Source organism: Gossypium raimondii, chromosome 8, assembly GCF_025698545.1.
Source record: "Gossypium raimondii isolate GPD5lz chromosome 8, ASM2569854v1, whole genome shotgun sequence".
NCBI classification, from domain to species: Eukaryota; Viridiplantae; Streptophyta; class Magnoliopsida; order Malvales; family Malvaceae; genus Gossypium; species Gossypium raimondii.
The window spans coordinates 2,172,304-2,194,788 of record NC_068572.1 but is presented as its reverse complement, the minus strand read 5'-3'; the positions used below and the strand labels follow the sequence as shown (position 1 = coordinate 2,194,788).

At 31.9% G+C, this 22,485-nt stretch overlaps 3 protein-coding genes across 5 annotated transcripts; 2 read left to right on the top strand and 1 right to left on the bottom strand.

Moving 5' to 3' along the window:
• Window positions 1-8,293, bottom strand: LOC105790200 (protein disulfide-isomerase 5-3). The gene is given in 15 exon segments (XM_012617679.2): window positions 1-202; window positions 1,045-1,122; window positions 1,701-1,784; window positions 1,786-1,869; window positions 2,895-3,116; window positions 3,236-3,355; window positions 3,466-3,532; window positions 4,553-4,609; window positions 4,851-4,925; window positions 5,019-5,059; window positions 5,430-5,693; window positions 6,116-6,173; window positions 7,164-7,258; window positions 7,416-7,506; window positions 8,128-8,293. Coding segments are annotated over 15 exon segments (1,455 nt in total). The 5' UTR covers window positions 8,169-8,293; the 3' UTR covers window positions 1-124.
• A 3,740-nt stretch (window positions 8,294-12,033) lies between these two features.
• On the top strand, window positions 12,034-16,792 carry LOC105790199 (polyadenylate-binding protein RBP45C). Its single transcript, XM_012617678.1, has 7 exons — window positions 12,034-12,431; window positions 12,685-13,159; window positions 15,085-15,140; window positions 15,220-15,350; window positions 15,440-15,536; window positions 15,618-15,785; window positions 16,415-16,792. The coding sequence occupies exons 1-7, from the start codon at window positions 12,117-12,119 to the stop codon at window positions 16,415-16,417; spliced, it is 1,245 nt and encodes a 414-aa protein (XP_012473132.1). The 5' UTR covers window positions 12,034-12,116; the 3' UTR covers window positions 16,418-16,792.
• Window positions 16,793-18,348: 1,556 nt separating this feature from the next.
• Window positions 18,349-22,485, top strand: LOC105790198 (heat shock 70 kDa protein 16). 3 transcript variants are annotated; one of them, XR_001132423.2, is made up of 11 exons: window positions 18,349-18,507; window positions 18,949-20,219; window positions 20,336-20,548; window positions 20,625-20,720; window positions 20,791-20,901; window positions 21,126-21,326; window positions 21,415-21,561; window positions 21,651-21,779; window positions 21,854-21,984; window positions 22,089-22,220; window positions 22,339-22,485. XR_001132423.2 is itself a non-coding variant. In XM_012617675.2 (10 exons), the coding sequence occupies exons 2-10, from the start codon at window positions 19,050-19,052 to the stop codon at window positions 22,162-22,164; spliced, it is 2,274 nt and encodes a 757-aa protein (XP_012473129.1). In that variant the 5' UTR covers window positions 18,349-18,507; window positions 18,949-19,049; the 3' UTR covers window positions 22,165-22,337. The 3 variants fall into 3 exon arrangements, 2 of the variants coding, with proteins under 2 accessions (XP_012473129.1, XP_052491110.1); XM_012617675.2 differs by lacking the exon at window positions 22,339-22,485 and having other exon boundaries at window positions 22,089-22,337; XM_052635150.1 differs by lacking the exons at window positions 18,349-18,507; window positions 22,339-22,485 and adding an exon at window positions 18,617-18,855 and having other exon boundaries at window positions 22,089-22,337.

The following is a 22,485-nucleotide window of genomic DNA, read 5'->3' as shown; positions in this document are numbered from 1 at the left end:
CCCAGTAAACAAGCAGAAGCTAAAATGGTTACATTTCAACTGTGTTTTTCCATAAAACCATCCTCATCACTCGTTACAAATCTTTACATAATAACAAAATTGTCTCTCTTTTTTTGCTTGCCTGTCAAATGTTTTTGCCTGTCTCCATTTTTTTCATCAGCCTTATTGTATTGTATAAGATTGAATCCAAAATCCCAGCAACCTGCAATCCGTGGAGAAGATTTATGAACATTAGAGTTAAGGTTGTAATTGAGTCTAGCTGAACTCAATTTTCACTAGAAATTTAAACTTGACTTAAATTTAATTTCATTTCATTTTTAAAGCTTAAACTTGGTTCAGATAAAAATCGACCTCCCTCAAACAGGCTGGATGAAACTCGTTTACCTATTAAAAAACCAGCTTGATGTTCATGCTCAACTTCAATCTCTATAGTTTGCTAAAACCCAAGCTGGACTTCAAAATTGAGATTTATCTAGAATAATAGATTCAATTATTATTTTGGTCCTCTGCTCAAATAATTTGGTACTTTATTTTTATAATGTCTTTAGTTAATTCAAATAATTAACATCAATAATTAATGATATTTGAATCAGACCGGAACGGCTGGTTAGACTGAAAACCAATCGAGGTATCGGTTCAAAGAAAGACATTAAACTGATTAGATTAAGAACTAGTACGAATCGATTGAACTGAACTTTAAAAAAACAGTTGATATTTTAGTCGGACCGGCGAACCAATGACTTGATTTGTTGACTACTGATCTGGTTCTAAAAACATTGCCATTTACTATTTTGATTAAAATAATAAAACAAGGTTTTTTTTTTTCTAAAAAACGTCCCTTTTAAATCATCCTACAGATAAAGATTTATTGTTATGAAGAAAAAATCTAAATTTATATTTTAATTGAATTAATTAATGATATTAATTATTTAGATAAACTATTAATATTATAAAATAGATAATTTAAATTTTAAATTAGAGTATAATAGATGAATCAAATAAAAGATTCCGAAAATGATCCAAGAAAGATTGTAAGATACTAACCGTGAAAACACCTCCAATTATAGCGCAAACATTGGTGAGAAAGTGTGACAATGATTTTGGGTTTTCGGTTATTAAAACCTGTGTAAGAAAAATAAAAGGAATATGTCAAAATTTGCTTTTTAATGTTTATGTGTTTTTTTTTAATTTTAATTTTAATTTTTTTTAGTTAAATTTGACCTTTAATCTTTTAAAAAGAGTCGAATTTGATTATCAAACTTTTGAAAAAGAGTTGAAATGATGTTTCTTAACAAGAATACTAACTAAAATATTAAATTTTAAATACAAAGAACTCACGTGATAGTCCACAGTACTTCATACTAAATTTTTTAATTTGTATAAACATTTTATGTATTTTAATTTTGATTTTTATAAATTTTGAATTATTTGTTAAACTGTTATACGAGTTGTCAAGCCAATAACATTAAAATTAATATTTTAGTCATCATTAAAAAATACAATTTGACTAGTTTCTAAAATATTAAGGATCAAATTTAACTCAAAAAGGGAATAAGAACCAAAACGACAAAAAAATATAAACGTTAACGATTAAATTTATCATTCTATCAAAAGAAAATTGTCCAACTAAAGAAAAAACCAGAAGGATTGAAGGTAAAAACCTGGTTAAATGTAATTAAGCTGTTTTGAAGAATAATTACCTGCATTGGAGATAACTGGAAATGAAATTTGGCAACAGGCATGTTTACGCTTTGTGCCAGACTGCTGTGTGCTGTGTAGTGTGTACTCGTATTGCTCGATTAACGAACTTTCATGAGAAGATTTTACTGTAACCACCTCTGTTTTCACTGCTTGAAGGTAATGTTCAATCTGAAAAAAGTAATTAAGAATGGTGAAGCTTATAAGTTTAAAGAGTTTTCTTCTAGTTTCTGTGGCTTATCTTTCAGATTTTACACCATATTACAAGGTTTTTTTTCAAACCTGTCCATTGTAACTTTTTAATTTAATTCAAAAATTCAATCAAATCAATCAAAATATAAATTTGACTCAATCCAATTTAATTATAAACCAAGTCAACAATTTAAATTTGTCTAATCTAAACTTGAATTAATCCGAACTCAAATTGTCTCGAACCCTAATCTGATCCAAATCTAACACAACTTGAATCTAAAGTGTTTTGAACTTAAAAGACGTGAACAAATAACTTGAATTAGAAGAGGGGACTAGAATCTGAAATATGCGACTTATAATGACTAAATTCAAAAAACTCAAACCTCAAACCTAATTGACTTGAATCTAAAAAAAAAAAACTAAATTCAAAACGACTTGAACTCGAAAAGATTTGAATCTAAAATTCATTCAAACTTGAAATGATCCAAATATGAGACTAACCAAAATGAAATGATTCGGAAAAATTAAAACTCAAATTGGATTAATATAAATTGGTCCGATTTGCCCAATTGATTAGTCTAGTTTTTCAAATGACTTAAACTAAATTCAAAATAACTTAAACTCGAAAATATTTAAATCTAAAAATGACTCGAACTTAAAATGATCCAAATATGATGCTAAACAAAATGAAATGATTCGAAAAAAGTAAAACTCAATTTGGATTAATATAAATTAGCCCGATTTGCGATTAATTAGTCTAGTTTTCCTAATCGCAATTGCCATAATTTCTGCTGAAGAGTCACGCTATAGATTTAGATTCCTAACGAGTTCTTAGAATACAATATTGTTATTGTGGTTTAAATATGTACTTAGTATCTTACTCCACCAATTGATTGCTTTGCGGAAAAAGGTAGATAAAAGAAGATTCACGGTCAACACATTGGCACTTAAAATGGAAAACGCGCAATTGAAACAGAAAGTATCATATGAAAGAAGGAACTTACTGTAACATTTGCGTCTAAATCCCGGTGATTAATGAATGATCGACCGTTCAACTTGTCGTGGCTTCTACCGAGATACGGTATTAGTCGCTTCACATCACTTAGTACTTGGGGTGAAATTATTTTACCAAAGGAAAGATGGCCAATGACATGAGACATGTTCATGTGAGAAGAGTCAAAAGAATGGGCTCCTGAACGAGACGAAATGATAAGGTTGCCAGGAACCTGCATATTGCAACACCAAGTGCTTTCAGTTTTTAAGGAATAAATAAATGATTGGACAGACAAATAATACGTAAAATAAGTCCAATTTTCAGAATCTAATCTGGGATTGTAATTATCACCTTTTTCACACGCACGTATCCTTCAATTCTGCATCCTCCTGTCAATGGTGCTGGTCTATTCTTCTCTAAAGCCAGCTTCTGGTTCGCCAATGGAGTAGGTGAGACCAGTTCTTCCATTGCCTGGAAGAAACCACGATTGCAATGGGTCATGCATGCATCTTCATCTGATATGGTTTCTGAAACCGATCAGTAATTGGAAATAGCCATTTTAAATCAAATTTTAGGTGTACCTTAACCAGTGCGTCTGTATCACGATCTCCATAATAAGATTCATGTTCATGGTGTCCATCGTCATCCCTAAAATACTTACAAGTCAGACAAGGAAAATCCACATACAGAAGGTTCAGCCGCATTCAATAGCTAGGAAGAAATAATCTTCTAGAATCTAGAGTTCGTGGTCAAATGAATGTGGAAGGTTAAAAACATAGGACATATACAAGCTTCATATACTCGTTTTTGGTTATTAATGCTTCTGGCAATAGTAGTGTCCAATTATTCCTTACAGAATCACTGCATGTTGAGAAAGTTGTGGAATTAGGCAAAACTGGCTAGTAAGATTTTTAGGCTTGCTCCACTGTTGGAGATGTTTTGGAGAATATGACTTGAGGCTTACTGTTAAGAATTCTACTTCTTAACCCTTATCCGGAGTACAAGTGTTCTTTTTCTCTTCCATTCCTCATTAATCAAACTATGCACTTTCAATTAAGTTCGCAAGTAGAGCACTCTTTTTGCAAACATGAGTTATATGAGTGTAATTTCATGAAACTAGCATTATATCTATTATCTTCATAACTTCTCTCTCATTACACACTACAAGTAATATGAACATGATTCCGTTCACTCTTATTACCCATAATTTATAACATGTTCATGTGAATTAACCTATATTCCTCCCGTCACTTGTTTTATAACTATTCTTTTAGAGATAACTACTTTAGAAAGGCTATAAATAGAAGATTCAAAGTTTAAAATTTCATTTAGGGGATTCTTTTAATTATTTAACAACGTTAGCACTCTAAATTTCTGTCTGCAGCGTTCTTTTTACAATTACAATAACCAATGTAATTCTTCTCAGCCTCTTATTTGCTTCCATCATCACTGCCTGTCACCTTACTTATTTTTCATAAACTGCTCCAGTCTTTCTCTCCATGAAATCTATTTTACTAAATTGTAACGTTTCGTACCTTTACCAAAAGAATCCTTTACAGTTTGTTGAGTAACAAGCAACGGAAATAAGGGGGGGGGGGGAGCGGAAACAGGACATTAAGTCATTGACATAAGGCTAGCAAAGATATGTACAATAATATTTTCTTTTACCTCAAATCACTGCCATTTCGAAAAATGCGAATGGATGGATACCCTTGAACGTGATGCCTGTAATGAAAAGAACACAGAACAAGGAAGCACACAGTAATTAGAAAACAAGAGAGAGAAAAAAAATTAAACTTGTAGGAAAGCTATGGATAATATACAACATTTGAAATAGTTCTATATTAGAAGCAAAACAGATTTGTTTAAATAAATGAAGTGGTACCTCTAACACAAGTATTGGTTAGTGGTCAAATAATGACATATAATCATATTCTAAGACAAAAAGTGTCAAAAAAAAAAATACCTCTTACACAAGTCAGCTGCTTCGTTGCAATTAACTTTTGCCAAAATAATACGTCCATCCTTGTCTGGATCATACCTGTAAAAACAAAGGGCGCAAATTTCTGTGCTAAATCAAGAAACTGTGTACACACTAATTCCATTGGAAAAAGAAAAATACGCCTGCTCAGACCTTTCTTTAATTATCTTTGCAGCTTTCTCCCACGATGGTCTCTGAAACCAAAGAAACATTGTTGAGGAAACTTATCATAAGCTAAGAAGACACTCGAGCTCAAAATCCTAAAAAGGAACAGCTCTATGCTCATTATGAAGGAACAAGAACAAAAAACTAAGAAACACTTTACATCAGAGAGGATAACAGAGGGTCATTAAAATGCTCACTTATCAAAAAAAGAAAAAAATATATAGCTGGTCATAATATAAAAGTACATAATCACAACATTAGTTAATTGAAACAGAAGATATGGCAACTACATCAGCATCCTGTACAAAATTAGTTATGAATGATCCCTACACACAGCTGAAGAGCTAGACAATAATGCTTTCAGCCAGTACTTCAAGACAAAGATCATGCATGGATTACCAGGCGAGTGCTCCAATAGCACCAAGGAGCAAAAAAATTGACGACCAAAATTGGATGCCTGAAAGAAAGACATTCAAAACAAGTTGATAGTTTGGCAAAGCTATCACTATTCAATGATACGGAACCCTCAACAGCTTCGTCATCAACTTCATCTCCATGCTGACTGACGTGTGGAACAGGTTCTGAATGAAACTCAATAGCCTTGTGCCTTAATTGTGGATCTTTAGAAAACTTTCGAATCGTTTTTGTTATATTAAACCTGTTCTGAAAACAGAAGGCACAAATTTAGTCATATGGACCGAAGTTTATATGTCAAAATGCTATCGAGGAAAAACATTCAGGCAGCTTGAAGAATGGAGTATGAATATAAATATTGACAGGAAAGTATTTAAAAAATACTCGGGCATAGGCGTGTGGTATATTTCGTTTTCTTTAGCATAAAAATATTATGATATAAATTTACGAAAAAATATAGGGAACAAGAGTATAGCTCATCCAAAATTTTCCAGACATAACCTATGCCAGGCATTTGAACTTTGAAGTGCATTATTAAGTTTCCAGCCAGTAAAACATTTTGGAGCAAGGGCAAGATCCATCTCTTATAAGATCTACTGATAAACAGGAGCATAAGTTATCCTTTTCAATAAAGTTAAGCAGAAGAAACACATCTGATGATAGATTCTTACAGTTCCCAAGGCATCACTCACATCAACAGATGCAAATTCACATGAGAGCGCTGGAAAACTGGAGGTTAAAAAGAATTGTCAGTCAACCTAATTATCTATCATTAAAAATAAAGCTTGAAAAATGTTAAAGGATATTGAAGAAATAAACATACATATAATTAAGATCACTGAAACCGTAGCAAATTATGACAGCTTTGAAGAAAATCAATTTAGTCATGTTCAAATATGCATGCATGGCTAATTGGCACGTAGCAACATAAAGCCAACGGTTACCAAAAATCTGTCTAGAACTCTCAAAAGCAGCAAAAAGTACCCCCTCGAACCATAATATGATGTAATCTTATCGTTTATTTGCTAATCAAGCAAAGAATAATACAACAGTCTTTTCTTGCTAAGCTAAATTGACACCAAATATGAGATCAAGCAGAAACTTAAGTATCGTCATGTTCTCAACACCTGAAATTCAATACTTTTCAAGCCACTACTGCCCAGTACACTGTCTATAGAAGTATATATACGAAGAAATAAAAATTTATATAACCACCTGTTCGATCTGCAAAGTAAAAATCCCTCTGCTTCTAATTTGACATGAAGTTCACTTGGACCTTCGGTATAGTAGCAATAAACAGCTATTATCACAGTTCAGCCAGGAATCATCCATGTACATGTACATTCACATATAGTGTATATATATACACTAATAGATACACTCAACCTATTCTTTCTTCTTCTTTTTTTAACTTTTTAATCAAAACCGGACAACAACCATGACAGGCAACATGATGATGCCAGTCAAAGTACAAGGCTAACTCTCACAGGACAAAGATTACCTCAACTTATTCCTATTGTCTTTAATACATGAGATAAGGATGATGCATCCATAAAGGAAATTGGGGGAAAAAATCCAACAACAGCTGTTACTTCAAGACCCAAGATCAAGACTGTATGCTAGGACACTGCCACATAAACCTAAAGACTTTAACTACATAAAGGCTTTACAACCTAATGAGAACATCAGATGATTTCAATGTACAGAAAATGAATGCACCTGATGTTAAAACCAATGCGTAAAAAGTCCCCATCAGAACTATTGTCAATTATAATAGATGTCGAGGTGCTGACTGTTAAATATTTGTTCAGTTCCTGCAAAATATATATCGCAAATTATAATTAAGGGGAATGGCAACGACTACTGAGATAAAAATATGTCAGATAAATGTTGTTTGGATAAAAAAAAATCAACTCTACACACCAAACACGTCAAATCAAATCGAAGTTGAAGAACAGAAAAGCTGCCTACCATTCCAAGTAAAAATATCATAGCCAATGCAGCTGCTATGCACAACCATGCACCCGATACCGATGCCTCTGTCAAATCTCTAGGGATTTTCCTGCAGAAAAAGAAAATAATAATTGATGAAAATCATACTACCACGGCACTTAACATTTACTTAACCATACAATAGATATTCTTGAAAAAAACAAAAACAAAAAAAAAACTTTAAAACAAGGAATTTTAACCAATAATTTCAGCAGATGACTTATGCTATAATTGGTAACCTCAACGTGAAATTGAAATTTGAAATGCATGTATAAATTAAGGTTAAATTTTGAATTCATTGCTTAATGTATATATTAATAAGTTTAAAAAGTAATCATAAATGTTATATTTACGTATATTTTATTACACAAATTACACTATTTTGAATTTGAAATTTAAGCTCTCAAAACTTAATCAGAGAGATAAACCTCAATATCTTTGAACGAAGAATTTCAGCTCATACGTCACATTACTAACGAAGTCTTAGCAACCAAACAAGAATTCATCAAATTCATTGAAACGGGATAATAAACCGAAGCTAGCAGGTAGCTTTCATTTTCCAGTACATAAATAAATAAAAAAGAACTTTCAAACCTTATAAAATGCTTAGATCCATAAAAAAAATTTCAAACTTAAATTAATTCGCATCAATCATCATAAACTTTTAAAAGAAAGAATGCGATCTACGAACCTGTAAAAATCAACGGCTTTGAACTTGCTTGAAGAAATCATGGCTGATATTAATCATTCAAAATCAGATTTCAAAAGAGAAATTTTTTTTTGAAATGAATATATATATATAAATTAAAAACAGAAATTTAAATTCCAAGAAATCTGGCAATTGATAAAGAGCATTCTTTCCGAATGGTTGTACGAGGGCGAAGCCATAGCGTTTAACTCTCGTTCCATTTATACGTGGATTTCTTTTCTTCTTCTTTTCATATTTTTATTATTTTATCTTTTTTTTAATACAAGTACTCTTTTATATAGCTACCACTAATTAGACCGGTTCATGGGTTGGGTACCCATTCAAACCTGAAGGCCCACTCAAAATTTGAGAGGATTTGGGCAAAAAAATTATATCAGAAAAATGGATTTGGGCAAAAAAAAATAAGATCCAGTTAAAATATGAGTTGAGCTCGAGCTTAAACATTCATGACCCAGCCCGATCGATTTGTAAGTTTTTAATATTTTATATTATGTAATTTAAGACACATTAAAAAAACATATACTAAATATATAATACTGCTCTAATGTAAACATTAAAATAATGTTAAGATTACTATATGAAAAATTTCAATAAATAAAAAAGGTATAAAATTATTAAATATTAAAATAATATAATATAAATATTTTTTAAAAATTAAAAAATAATATGGACGAGCATAAAATGGGCAAAATTTTAGGCTCATATTTTGGATCAGGTCGAGCTTGGATAAACATAAAATGTATTAATATTATACTTAGGCTCAGCTCGAACCTGTCCCAACCCGGCACATAAGCATCTCTAACCGTAATTGACTACAAACAAGACTAGCTACATTTTGTAAGAAAATTGAAGTGTTGTTCTTTAAAGTATGCGATGTAAGATAAATTAGGGCAAATATGAGTAATAATTTCTTTTTAATATTTCAATGTTTATTTAGGTTAATTATTAATGATACTTAGTAAATAAAACATGTTTAATATTTGAAAGGTAATGTAAGAGGGTGAGTTAAGGTAGTTAGTATTTTATTGATGGCTACATTGTTTTTTATAAGAATCGGTGTTTATTATATCGATCTATTTTGTTGTATCGTTTTGGATTTATCGATATTTTTGAAAAATAATTAATATATATAATTAATATTTACAAATATCAAATGAATGATATTAAATAAATTTCAAATATAAAATATTTATGCGTCAGTTGATGCATAATGTTCCAAACGGTGTAGTCGAAATTTGACAGAATGGGCAGGTGTGACCGACACAAGCCGAAATCCTCATTGGTGTGGAATAGAGAGTTGAGTGTTTCATTTTTCTACTAAAATAGTACGCATCAACGAGTGCAACTGAAACCGACACAAAATCGATTACATTGTGGTGAGTACTTGAGTTGACTTGAATTGAGTTGTTGAGATTACTAAATCAAGCCAGTACATTATAGTGGTGAAGCAAGGAACTGGAGGGTCGAAATGAAATTAAAAATTTTGGAAGGGCCAAAGTTAAAAAATATTAATATTAAAATGGTTGAAACTGAATTATTAATATTTATATTAATATTTAAAGTGACTAAAAATGCAATTTTTACATATAATTAAAAGGGCTATATTGAAATATCTCTTATTAAATTAATTAAATTAAAAATATTAACATATTTTTTCTTTTTTCTTCTCTTATTCTTCTTTAATGTCATATTTATTTTCTTTTTATTTAATAGGAAACATTGAGATTTTTTTCTAAAACTGGTAAATACATTTATTTTACTTCTCATTGTTTCTATATTTATCTATTAATTATTTTATTTTATTATTTATGATATACATAAAATTATTTATTTATAATTTTACTCAGTAAGTATCCATAGGACTAGTATTTTATTAAAATAAAAATTATGCCATAAATAAATATATTACTCTAAAAATAAAAATTGTGAAAAACGATATACCAAAATATATTTATGTCGATATGAACGAGTATTAGAATAAAATAAAATGATACGTCCACTAATATAGTGTTGATAATCTTGAACACAAATATTTTAAACAGGATATAAGGAAGTATTTGGCTCTCAAACTTTACAAAAAAAAAAGTTATTTTAGCTCTCTATTTAAATTTTTGCCTTTTATAGCTCTTAAACATGTATTGTTTGTCAAATCACCCCAAAATGGTTGAAAAACTTAACTTTAGAAATTTGTTGATGTGGCATACATGTGCATTGCCACGTAGATGACATGTCAAAATTTAAATGATTTTTTAAAATTCAAAAAATTATATTAAAAATCATTAAAATTACTTTAAAAGTATAAAAATAAAAAATAGTTTTTAAATTTTAAAAAGTTTAATTAATTGCTAACATGGCATGCGCATGACAATCCACATGTATGCCACGTTAGCAATGTTAACAAATACTAATTTTTCCATTCATTTTGGGGTGATTTGACAAAAATGTAAATTCAAGGGCTATAAGAGGCGAAAAAGTAAATGAAAGGGCTAAAATGACTTTTTTTGTAAAGTTAAAGGGTCCAAAAAGTCATTATGCCTATAAACAATTGTATGAACTTTCAAACAGACCTGTTCAAAGGAGAAGTTGTCTGCCTAAACTTGAAGGCTTGCTCGAAATTTGAAAGAGATTGGGTAAAAATATTAAGTCCAAAAAATGGGTTGGCCTAAAAATTTTGGCTCATTTAAATTATGGGTTGGACTCAAACTTCCAACATTCAAGGCTTGAGTTCGGCTCAATCTATTTTATATGTTTATAATATATTATATTATTTTGTTTTTATATATTACATAATGGGTAAACTACACCCATGGTCTCTCTAAAATAGGATTTGTTCTATCTTGATCACTTCAATTTTTTTTCAATTTAATCACTCTAAATAAGATAATTGTGCAAATTAGTCATTGCCATTAAAATTTCCGTTTTCTTTTAACGGATTGTTGATGTGAGACATTAGTACATTGAGTGTCTGATGCGTGACATTTTTTGTTGACTTTTGACTAAAATTTAGGGACCTTTTTATAATTAGTCCAAACTTTTCCCTTGAATTTATAGAAATGTCTCGAAACTTTAGTCAAAAGTCAACAAAAAAGACCAAGTGTCGAACACATAATGTGCTAATGATCCACATTAACAATCCATTAAAATAAAATGAAAAAATTTAACGATAGTGATTAATTTGTACAATTAAATTATTTAGAATGATTAAATTGAGAAAAAAATTGAAGTGAACAAAATATGTAGACTAATCATGGGTGTAATTTACCTTTACGTAATTTGTAACCTATAGAAATTAAATCTATAGTAATCTATGATATTATAAGGTAAATATTTAAAAAATTAAATAACACATAAAAAATTTAACAAATAAAAATAATACAAATTTAAAAAATAAAAATAATAAATTAATAGAATTAATTATTTAATTACGGGAGCAAGTTTTATGAATATTTTAAAACAAACTAAATTTATTCGATTATAAGATATATTAATATCATGATTAAAAATAATTTGATCTTTATTCGGACCATCAGTTCAAAACATGATCGGATTGGCTGAATCCAACCTAGGTAAAGGAATTACTCTTTGGGTCATTGGCTTGATCTATTCAATCATATTATCACATCAGCAGTTTTAGTCTATTTACTATATTGAAATTTGACAATTTATTTTATATTTTAATTTAACACAATTTAAGCATTTTCAATAATAAAATTAATTTATATAAATAATAAATATCAATATATATTAAAATTAAAATTAAAATTAAAATTTAAAAATATAAATTAAAACTCAAATTTAAGTATACAAGAAGGACCAAAATTAGAATTTAACCAAAACAATAATTTAAAAGGAAACAAGAATTTTTTAAAGCAACCCTCGTTATAAAATTTCGATTACCAAATTAAAATTAATCTAGGGTTTTCCTCTTCTCTTCGTAATCTCCCAAATATCTGTCCTTTGTCTCATCGAATATGATGCAACAACCAGCAGCTGGTGGCGTGGCTCCGCCACCTCCCATGGCGGCTGATCAGTCTCAGGCTCATCAGTACCAGCAACAACCGCAGTCGCAGCCTTGGATGATGATGTCTCAACAACAGCAGGGTGGTCAGCCGGTTCCTCCACCTACCGGTTGGACGCCGCAACCTGTTCCTCCGCCCACTCAGATGCAGCAGTACTCCGCCGGTTCTGCTGCTGGCTCCGGTGAGATTCGATCTCTTTGGATCGGAGATCTTCAGCCGTGGATGGATGAGAATTACCTCATCAATATCTTTGCTCAAACTGGAGAGGTAATTGATTTGTTATCTATATATATTTTTGAATAATTTTAATAAAAATGAAAAGTCTTTTAAGTCAATAAGAAAAAAAACATATTTAATTTAATTTAGTTAGGAGGAGCGGACATGCTATAGTACTAATATTTTCCGTAGAAGTCCTTTCTGTATTTGAATGAATTTATTTTCTTTTGATTTTTAGTAAAGCTTAAAAATAAATAGAATTAAGTTATAATTCAGCAAAACTTTAATCTTTTGGGCTTTTTAGGTGGTTTCGGCTAAGGTGATTAGGAATAAGCAATCTGCTTTACCGGAAGGATATGGGTTTATCGAATTTGTGTCCCGTGTGGCAGCTGAGAGGGTTTTGCAGTCTTATAACGGGCTGCCAATGCCAAACGCTGAGCAGAATTTTAGGTTGAATTGGGCATCACTTGGATCTGGGGAAAAGAGGCAAGAAGAGGGTCCTGAGTACACAATCTTTGTTGGGGATTTAGCAGCTGATGTTTCGGATTACATGTTACAAGAGACTTTTAAGGCTGTTTACCCGTCTATTAAGGGTGCAAAAGTGGTTACTGATAGGACCACAGGACGGTCAAAAGGTTATGGATTTGTGAGGTTTGCTGATGAATCTGAACAGATTCGTGCCATGACTGAAATGAATGGGATGTATTGTTCAACAAGGGCAATGCGGATTGGACCAGCTTCTAATAAGAAGCCTGTCACTGGTCAGCCGTATCAGAAAGGTACAATCTTGTGGTTTATATAGTGTTCAGTCTTCATCTTGGTTTCCATATGGATTTGCTTGGTTGTGTACAGGATTTATTGGCCTTGATTTATGCTATAGTACTTTGAATTGCCACGTTGAGTGCTAGTTGGTTAACTTTTTCTTGTGGTTTTTACTTTCATAAGGTGCAGTTACACTTAAAAGTTCAAATTCTTTCAGTTATGCACTTGAAGATTGGCGGAATTTACAGAAATTCGTTTCATTCCAGTTTTCCTTTGTAAACTTGGGCACATTTAATATTAAAACAGGCAAAAACTTATATAAAACTCATGTTGTCTTAAAGCAGGACATCGAGAGGCTCTCATTTTGGGGGGCCTGGAACTGATATCAGCTGAAATGATTCCACTTTAATGCGTGGCCTCATTTTAGGTCAGTTACTTTGTTTTTGTCGTAAGCTTCATTTTCTCGTGACAGTATTTGTCCTACGTTCGCAAATTAATTTTCCAGTTCCTTATTAACTTTTCCAGTCAAGTTCAATTTGTTTCAGTTTCCCAACATGTTTCCTTTATCTCTTGTTTTACTTTTTTTTTACAAGTCTTGAAACTTTTTTCATCATGGATCAGTTACCTTTCTATACTTGCATATGTTTACACACTCCTTTTTATTTCCTTTGAAGTCAAGCTGTAATGCTCAAAACTAGGTGAAGCAGCCATCTGTAAAGTTGTCATGGATGTCATCATGCACCATTCTATTAATTAACCTTGGCTCAAGTTTTGTTCTTTTGCATTTCAAATTTGTGTTGGTTTTTAAAATTTTAGTAACTTCTTTGTCCTCATTCTATTGTTCTGTTGCACTTGAGGACAAATTCAGTCAGGAAAGAAACCCAGAATTTGTAGTTAAAGTCCTTCCTCAGTTTCTGGATTTAAAATGGATGTGGATCAGTCATCTGTCTATATTGCCTAAGCCTAACTAGTGGAGCATCTGCATATGAATCTACAGTATTATTAATTGCATTTTTAACACATATTTTTCCACTTGTCATTTGAGGTTGTTTGTCATTTCAAGTTTGGAAGAATCTCGTTGGTTCTTAGTACATGCTTCATCTTGCCATTTTTTGGCTACTAATACTCTAGGTTTATGTGAATGCAGAGAATGACAGTATTTTTAGAATTTAGGATTAGTTTAGGAGATAGGTTCTTTCTAGTTGAAAGTAATTATTGAAGTTGAACTTGTAAATCATTCAATTGAAGCACCAGCAGCAATCTCTCTTCCCTCCCCCTTCCAAAAATTTGGTGAAAGAAAGAGAAGATTTTCATGTCAATTAAGGAGAAAAGATGAGTCTCTGATTTTATTTCCTCATATCCCCTTTTCACCCTGAGGTTAATAAAATAAGTGGAACTATAGTTATTCCTTGAGTTTAATAAGTAATTGATGTTTTCTTTTTCAGCTGTTAGTGGATTCTTTTATTTTAATACTTATGATTTCTCCTGGTGATGGTAAGCCTTGATGTAACCCAGAGGATGTTTATGGTTGCAATTGTAACTGTTTGAGTGATTATATGTGGTGGTTTGTATTTTTGTTCTTTTACATACCATGGAGAGAATTATTTTGAAGTGCTTATTGAATTAACTTTTTGTATCCATTAGCCTGTTACTTTTTTTGAATGTGTTATATTTCCTCAACAATGTCTAATTTGAGCTTTAGAAGCAATGATGCTATAACTTTATTACATGATATCTGTAAACAGGCTTGGGGTTTTCATAGTTAACATGAAATATGTAGTTTTAGGAGGAAAAAAAAGGAAAGAAGAAAATTGTTGAATCAGTTATGAGTTATTGTGGCAATATGAAAATGTTAACATTCAGGGATGGCACCACCTTTCACTATTACATGATCCATTATCACCTGATCCTATGGTAGTTTAAACGTGTTTGTGATTTGCAGCTACTTACCAGAATGCTCAAGGAAATCCTGGCGAGAATGATCCGAGTAACACTACAGTGGGTAGCTTTTGCTTATATATTGATCTACATTATTTCATTTTATGGCCAACTGAAAATCTTACACGCTTAAATGCAGATATTTGTTGGTGGTTTGGACCCCAGTGTTTCTGAAGACCAATTAAAACAAATATTTAGCCAACTTGGCGAGGTAGTTCATGTAAAAATTCCTGCTAACAAGAATTGTGGTTTTGTTCAATATGCTAACAGGTAAACATTAAATACCATGTTCGATTTTGGTATGTGAAGTATCAAATCTTATTTCATGGTATTAACACATTCTGCTATATGTACTGTAGGGCTAGTGCGGAGCAAGCTTTATCGGTTCTGAACGGTACCATTTTTGGAGGAAGAAATGTTCGTCTTTCATGGGGACGAAGTCCTTCAACCAAACAGGTTTTGTATATAAACTAATAGTTCTTTTGTAAATAAACCCATGCTACATGCAGCAAATTAAGAAGACTATTTGAGTTTCAGGCTCAACCTGATCCTGCACAGTGGAACAGCGGATATTATGGATATGCTCAAGGATATGAAGCATACGGATATGCACCTCCTCCCCAAGATCCTAACATGTACTATGGTGGCTATCCTGCTGGATATGGGAATTACCAACAACCAGGGGCTTACCAACAACCACAGCAGGTAAAAGTGATTTCTACCGCTCATTATTATTTTCCTAGTGATTTCTGAAGCGCGGACTAGATCTGCTATCTATTCAACAAGTGGTTTAGGGTAAACTAAACTTACATTTTGATCATTCAACTTTAAAAAGTTACAAAATAGCCATTCATTTATTCAAAAGTTTTCATTTAAGTTACTAACTAAACTCTTAAAATTATTGTTGTATGGCTTTCTCTGTTGGTACCGTTTGCACCAATACAAAGCTCTCTTTCTCTTTTATAATTTAGTTTTTTTTCATAAAACAACTTTGAATGTCATGAATTTGCGAACTAAAATCTAAATAGCTTTTTTCTCTGATATCTAACATTAACCTTCAAATCGAGTTGGATTTAAGGTATACTCTGTTATTCATCGAATGATACTAATATACTATATCGACCGTCGAATCGTCGCTTGGAGCTCAATAGCTGGAGTTTAAAAATAAAAAAGAATTGAACAACCTAATGACTTTAATAAAAATTTTCGAATAATTTAGTGACTTAAATGAAAATTTTCGAATAGTTTAGTGAGTTTTGAGTTTAACATATCCTGTGATTTATTATTATATACAACTGTGCTTAATTTGTTTTATTTTCATTCTACCTTTGTAGTGAGTTGCACTCGTTTCACCATCGTTCAAAACTGGTTCAGTTCGGTCCAGGCCACAGTTTGGTGTTGGTTTGATCTTGACATGTTTCAAGGTTTGTGGGTTTTCTTAGTTGTTGTAGAATTTGTGGTGGTTGGCATTGGGAGAGAGTTCTGTTCCTTATTTACCCCTTTTCTTTTTTCTATATATAACATTTATATATATTATGGTTGTTTTACTTCACCTTTCTCTTAAGCCTCTCTTCTTCACAGATCATCAGTCATGCACTGTTAGTGGAGTTTTCTTTTCATAATATATATATATATATATAATATTTATGTCATAGCAGTTGTATGGAATGATGCTTCTTAATGGTTGCTATATTTATGCCGTGTTTTAATTATATTTTCGTGCCATGCTTAAATTGAATTGGTCATATTCGACCAATGTTGTTTGTTTCTCCAAATAATTTGATTAAAAATACAATACATAAATTTGATATATCTCTTGTAATAATAATTTGATTTGTATAAAACAGTTGATGCTTCTTCAAATGGCTTAAATATAGTAAAATGATTTTTTTATACTCTTTAAATCTGATTTAAAGATACTTTTCTCAAATTAGTTTATTTCATAAATTAAACAATTTATATAATATTTTAAACGTTTTAGCCTAAATATAAATGTATTAATTTCTCATGAGTTGGGCATTAACATATAAATTATCAGTATCTTAATCATTGTCAATTTTAAAAGCAGAGTACAACATATCATAAATCATTTCATATACACCCCAATGGTTCATCGATTGATATGTTTTCACATTGATAATCTTCAATTTTTTGAAACTTATAAACTTCTTAATCAAACCTCACCCAAGGTTGTTTGCCAAAGCTAAGCTCTCATTCTTAATGTCCCATGTGACATTAATCTTGCATTAATATTAGTAAATATTTGATTGAATTGTTAATGTGTTGCGCTATTCAAATAACATTTAAGTGAAAATATTAGATTCGAAAAATAAGTTTAGGTAAAAACAAAATTAGGCTCATTTAAAATATGATTTGGACTCGAACTTGAACATTCAAGATCTAGATCCGGCCTGGTTTGTTTTTTATGTTTATATGTATTATGTTATTATATATATATATATATATATATATTACTATTTGGTACATTGATAGTGTGTTTTTATTCCTATATATATGTTTTTAAATATTTTACTGTATTCCTATTGGATACTTGTCAATACTCATGTTTTACTCATAGAATCTAAAAATTCCATTGACTATACTAAATAATATCCCTATAAATTGTTTAAATTAAACAATTTATAACACATATAAATTAAATATATAGTAATATATATAATATTATAATGTAAATATTAAAAAGATTAAGATGGCTATGTATAAAATTTTATTAAATGAAATACATATAAAATTATTAAATTAAAAATAATATAAACATATTTTTAAAATTCAAAAAATAATATAAACAGATTTAAAATAAGTTTGAGTTAGTTATTAACAAATATTGACGAAATTTGACGAAATTATAGACTCATATTTTAGACAAAACAGGACTTGAACAATTATAAAATATATTAATATTATGTTTAAATTTCACTCAAATCTAACCCGACCCATAAACATTTATACCAAGAATTCCAAATTCTCCCGATCATTGTTTGTAAGTGGCCATTATGTTGTTCAAATGATTTATTATAGTATAAATATAGATAAATTCGATTAATTATAATAGACAAAGATTCACACATTACAATTATAAATGGTAAGAATTAAATCCATCTTTTAAAATTCGGGATTTCAACAATAGTCAAACTTGAATAAGCAAAAATTAAATATATAATTTTGAACTTATCAAAAATTAATTTTGTTTGGTAAATTTCAAAATTAAATATTTATTTTGAAAGCTTAAAAATTAAATATTGAATTTTCTCAATAGCGGGTGATGTTATTAGCCTTAAAAAGTTAAGCGAGAAAATAGGAGATTTCCTCTCCATACCATCCCACTTCGTCTTTCAATTTCTTTGGGTTCTTTCAAATCCGAATTTCTCTTTATTCTTTTTGTTGCGGCAGATTTTTCCTCTATCAGGTAAATTATGGTTTCCTTTTACTTTAACCCGAGACTTTTTTAAGAAAAGGAAAAAGAAAAACTTTGTTGGGTTTGATTCTTTTTTCCTGTTTAATTTTGGCAGAGATATGGGTTTTATTTGGTTTCTGATTAAATGCAACGAAAATGGAGAATTGGGTCATTGGGACTTGTTATTTTATGGCCAAAAGGGTGCAAAGAAGCATCAAACTTGGGGGTTTTTATGTTTCTGTTGAAACTTGATATAGATTTTACTTTGTTTCTGATTAATTGGAAAGAAAATGGAAATTTGGGTCATTGAAGCATTGTTGTTTTGCGGCCAAAAGCGGCAAAAAAATGCTTTAAAATTAGGTTTTTCCCCACATTTTATCTTTTGTTTTCTTAGCTAATGGTATCATAGAAAATAATTTTTTTATGGTCTAATCTTGGTTTTCCTTTTTGTAGCTTCTGCTGGTGATGCTTTGAGGAGGAAATTTTGAGAAATTTAGTACAATTTAAATTGAATCCAGTTTTGATTCTAGAATTGTTGTTTTTAGTGAGTCAAAATGAGCGTTGTAGGTTTTGATATTGGAAATGAGAAATGTGTAATTGCTGCTGTAAAGCAAAGAGGTGTAGATGTGTTGTTGAATGATGAATCGAAACGTGAAACGCCGGCTTTGGTATGCTTCGGAGAGAAACAGAGGTTCCTCGGCTCTGCTGCGGCGGCTTCTGCCATGATGCATCCAAAAACTACTGTATCGCAAGTGAAAAGGTTGATTGGTAGGAAGTTTCAAGACCCTGATGTTCAAAATGAGTTAAGAATGTTACCATTTGAAACTTCAGAGGGTCAAGATGGTGGCATTTTGATTCACTTGAAGTATTTAGGGGAAACACATCGATTTACGCCTGTGCAAATTATGGCCATGCTGTTTGCGCATTTGAAATATATGACGGAGACGAATTTGGGACTTCCTGTTTTGGATTGTGTTATTGGTATTCCTTCATACTTCACTGACTTGCAAAGACGTGCATATTTGGATGCTGCTAAGATTGCCGGGTTGAAACCTCTTAGATTAATGCATGACTGTACTGCGACCGCACTTGGTTATGGGATTTACAAAACGGATTTCTCCAATGCTGGTCCGACGAATGTTGCTTTTGTGGATATCGGCCATTGTGATACCCAGGTCTCGATTGTATCATTTGAGGCTGGACAAATGAGGATACTATCACATGCTTTCGATAACAGCCTTGGCGGAAGGGATTTTGATGAGATTTTGTTTGGATATTTTGCAGCTTGTTTCAAGGAGCAGTATAATATAGATGTGTACTCTAATGTCCGGGCTTCTATCAGGTTAAGGGCAGCGTGTGAGAAACTGAAGAAGGTTTTGAGTGCTAATGCGGAGGCGCCTTTAAATATCGAGTGTTTGATGGATGAAAAGGATGTCAAAGGTTTCATTAAGAGGGAAGAATTTGAGAAGTTGGCTTCCGGGTTGTTGGAGAGGATTAACATTCCTTGTACTAAAGCTATAACCGATGCAGGGTTAACTGTGGGGAAAATCCTTGCTGTCGAACTTGTCGGATCGGGGTCCAGGATACCGGCTATAACAAGACAGTTAGCTTCTTTTTTTAGGAGAGAACCCAGTCGGACAATAAATGCAAGTGAGTGTGTTGCACGAGGATGTGCTCTTCAATGCGCAATGCTCAGTCCAATTTTTCGGGTTAGAGATTACGAGGTTTGTAGCAACACAAATTCACTCAATCATGATCTAGACCATATGAGGAACTGTTTTTTTTGCTTATTTTTATGCATTTTGCATATAGTAATGGAAAATTTCCATGGCTTTTGTAGGTTCAAGATTGTATTCCATTCTCCATAGGGTTCTCTTTGGATAAAACCCCAATCTTGCAAGGGTCTAATTATGTGTTGTTTCCGAGAGGCCAGCCAATTCCTAGTGCTATAGTTCTACAATTACAGAGAAGTAGTTTGTTTCATTTGGAACCCTTCTATGCTAATCCAAACGAACTGCCTTCTGGTGTACCCTCGGAAATAAGTTGTTTCACAGTATGTCTAACCTTGAATATTTCTTGTTTCAATGGAATTGACCAGCTTACAGATTGGTGAACATTTGGTTTTGCAGATCGGCCCTTTCCAAGCCTCCAATAGTGAAAGGGCAAGGGTTAAAGTCAAAGTTCAACTAAACCTTCATGGCATTGTTAATGTCGAGTCAGCTATGGTAACTAAGGATTTCAAATTCTGTTCTATCATCTTATTGATATTTAGTTTCTGAGAGATTTTGCCTTCAGCTGATCGAAGAGCATGTAGATGATTCCGAATTGAGCACAAAGGAAGTCCGGCATGTAACAAATGGCAGTGAAGATGGTACATATATGCAGCCTAAACCATCAAATGCTTCAGTAAGTTCGTATCATCATTATATCATGTTCTTTATGCGCCATCTTTATGGTTTAGGGTTTAAGGTTTTAGTATGTTAATTATTCGTATAACATAGTTTTCAAGACATCCGTGTTATTGTTTCATGTTGCTTTCATGTCATGCAATCTTGTCATGTTTTTATATAGTTTGTGTTCTTTAGCTGATGTAGGTTCAAAGTTCATTTGTGGTTTTCTTTTTGATGCAGGCTGATGGTAAGACCAATGATAAAACAATGAGAAGGCTTGAGATACCAGTTAGTGAAAACATAAATGGCACGATGACAGGGGTTGAGCTTATGGAAGCTCAAGATAAAGAACTTAAGTTGGCGCAACAGGACCGGACTATGGAACAAACAAAAGAGAAGAAGAATGCCTTGGAATCTTATGTCTATGAAATGCGGAATAAGGTAAAACACTCGATCTAAATGATAAGTGGTATATGTTTTTCTATTATTCTTGATATACTGACGTTCGTCTAATAATATTTATGCAAAGCTTTTCAACATATATCGTGGTTTTGCATCTGATGAGGAAAGAGAGGGCATTTCCAAAAGCCTGCAAGAGACCGAGGAGTGGCTTTACGATGATGGGGAGGATGAAACCGAAGGCGCTTACACTTCTAAATTAGAGGCTCTTAAGAAGGTCAAAATTTCTTCGTTCAATCGTAGAAGTTTACTCCATTGTTGCTCTCTTCATCTTGCTTCACCGCTCCATCTTTTTTTATCTTTTAGTTGGTGGATCCAGTCGAGAACCGGTTTAAAGATGAAGAAGCAAGAACACAGGCTTCGACAGATCTATTTAAGTGCATCGCGGATATAAGAATGTCAACGAAATCTTTGCCAAATGAGGATAGAGAATCGGTATGATAATTAGTGATTTTTACGCATTATAGACGCAATATTCACTTGTGTTGGAACTGATTTGGTTTTTTCAGATATTGAATGAGTGCAACAAGGCTGAGCAGTGGTTGACCGAGAAAACTAAACAACAACACTCTTTACCGAAGAACATTGACCCACTGTTATGGTCAAGTGAGATTAAGAAAATGACTGAGGATCTAAACATGTAAACAAAAATATATTCTTGCGCTCTGAAATTCCGGTTCTGATTCAGATTTGAGTTTGGCTTGTTGGAACAATTGTACTAATCTTTGTTTTAATGGATTTCAGGAAATGTATGCATATAATGTCGCGGAAGGCTTCTCATCGGAATCTAGACAACAAGGGCCGGGACCAGCGAGGATAAAGATTAAAGGTGTACGAAGCATCAACAAGTTTACAGTTTCACACATCACACTTAGGGTAAGCAAACTGATCATAGACAAGACCTCATCCAAATATACAATTGGCTTTTGAGACAGTTCAAACTCATTTACAAATGTTTATTATAATTTAATGGAGTTTTCCATTACAATTTCAGGCTGCTTTTTTGTTAGATATACATATATACACAGGAGGAATGGTGTCTGTGAGTATCAGAGTATTAATGGTTCTCAAAGACTAGTGTATTACTAAACATTTTCAGAATTACAGAACACCCACAGATATAAACAATGATGAACAAGAA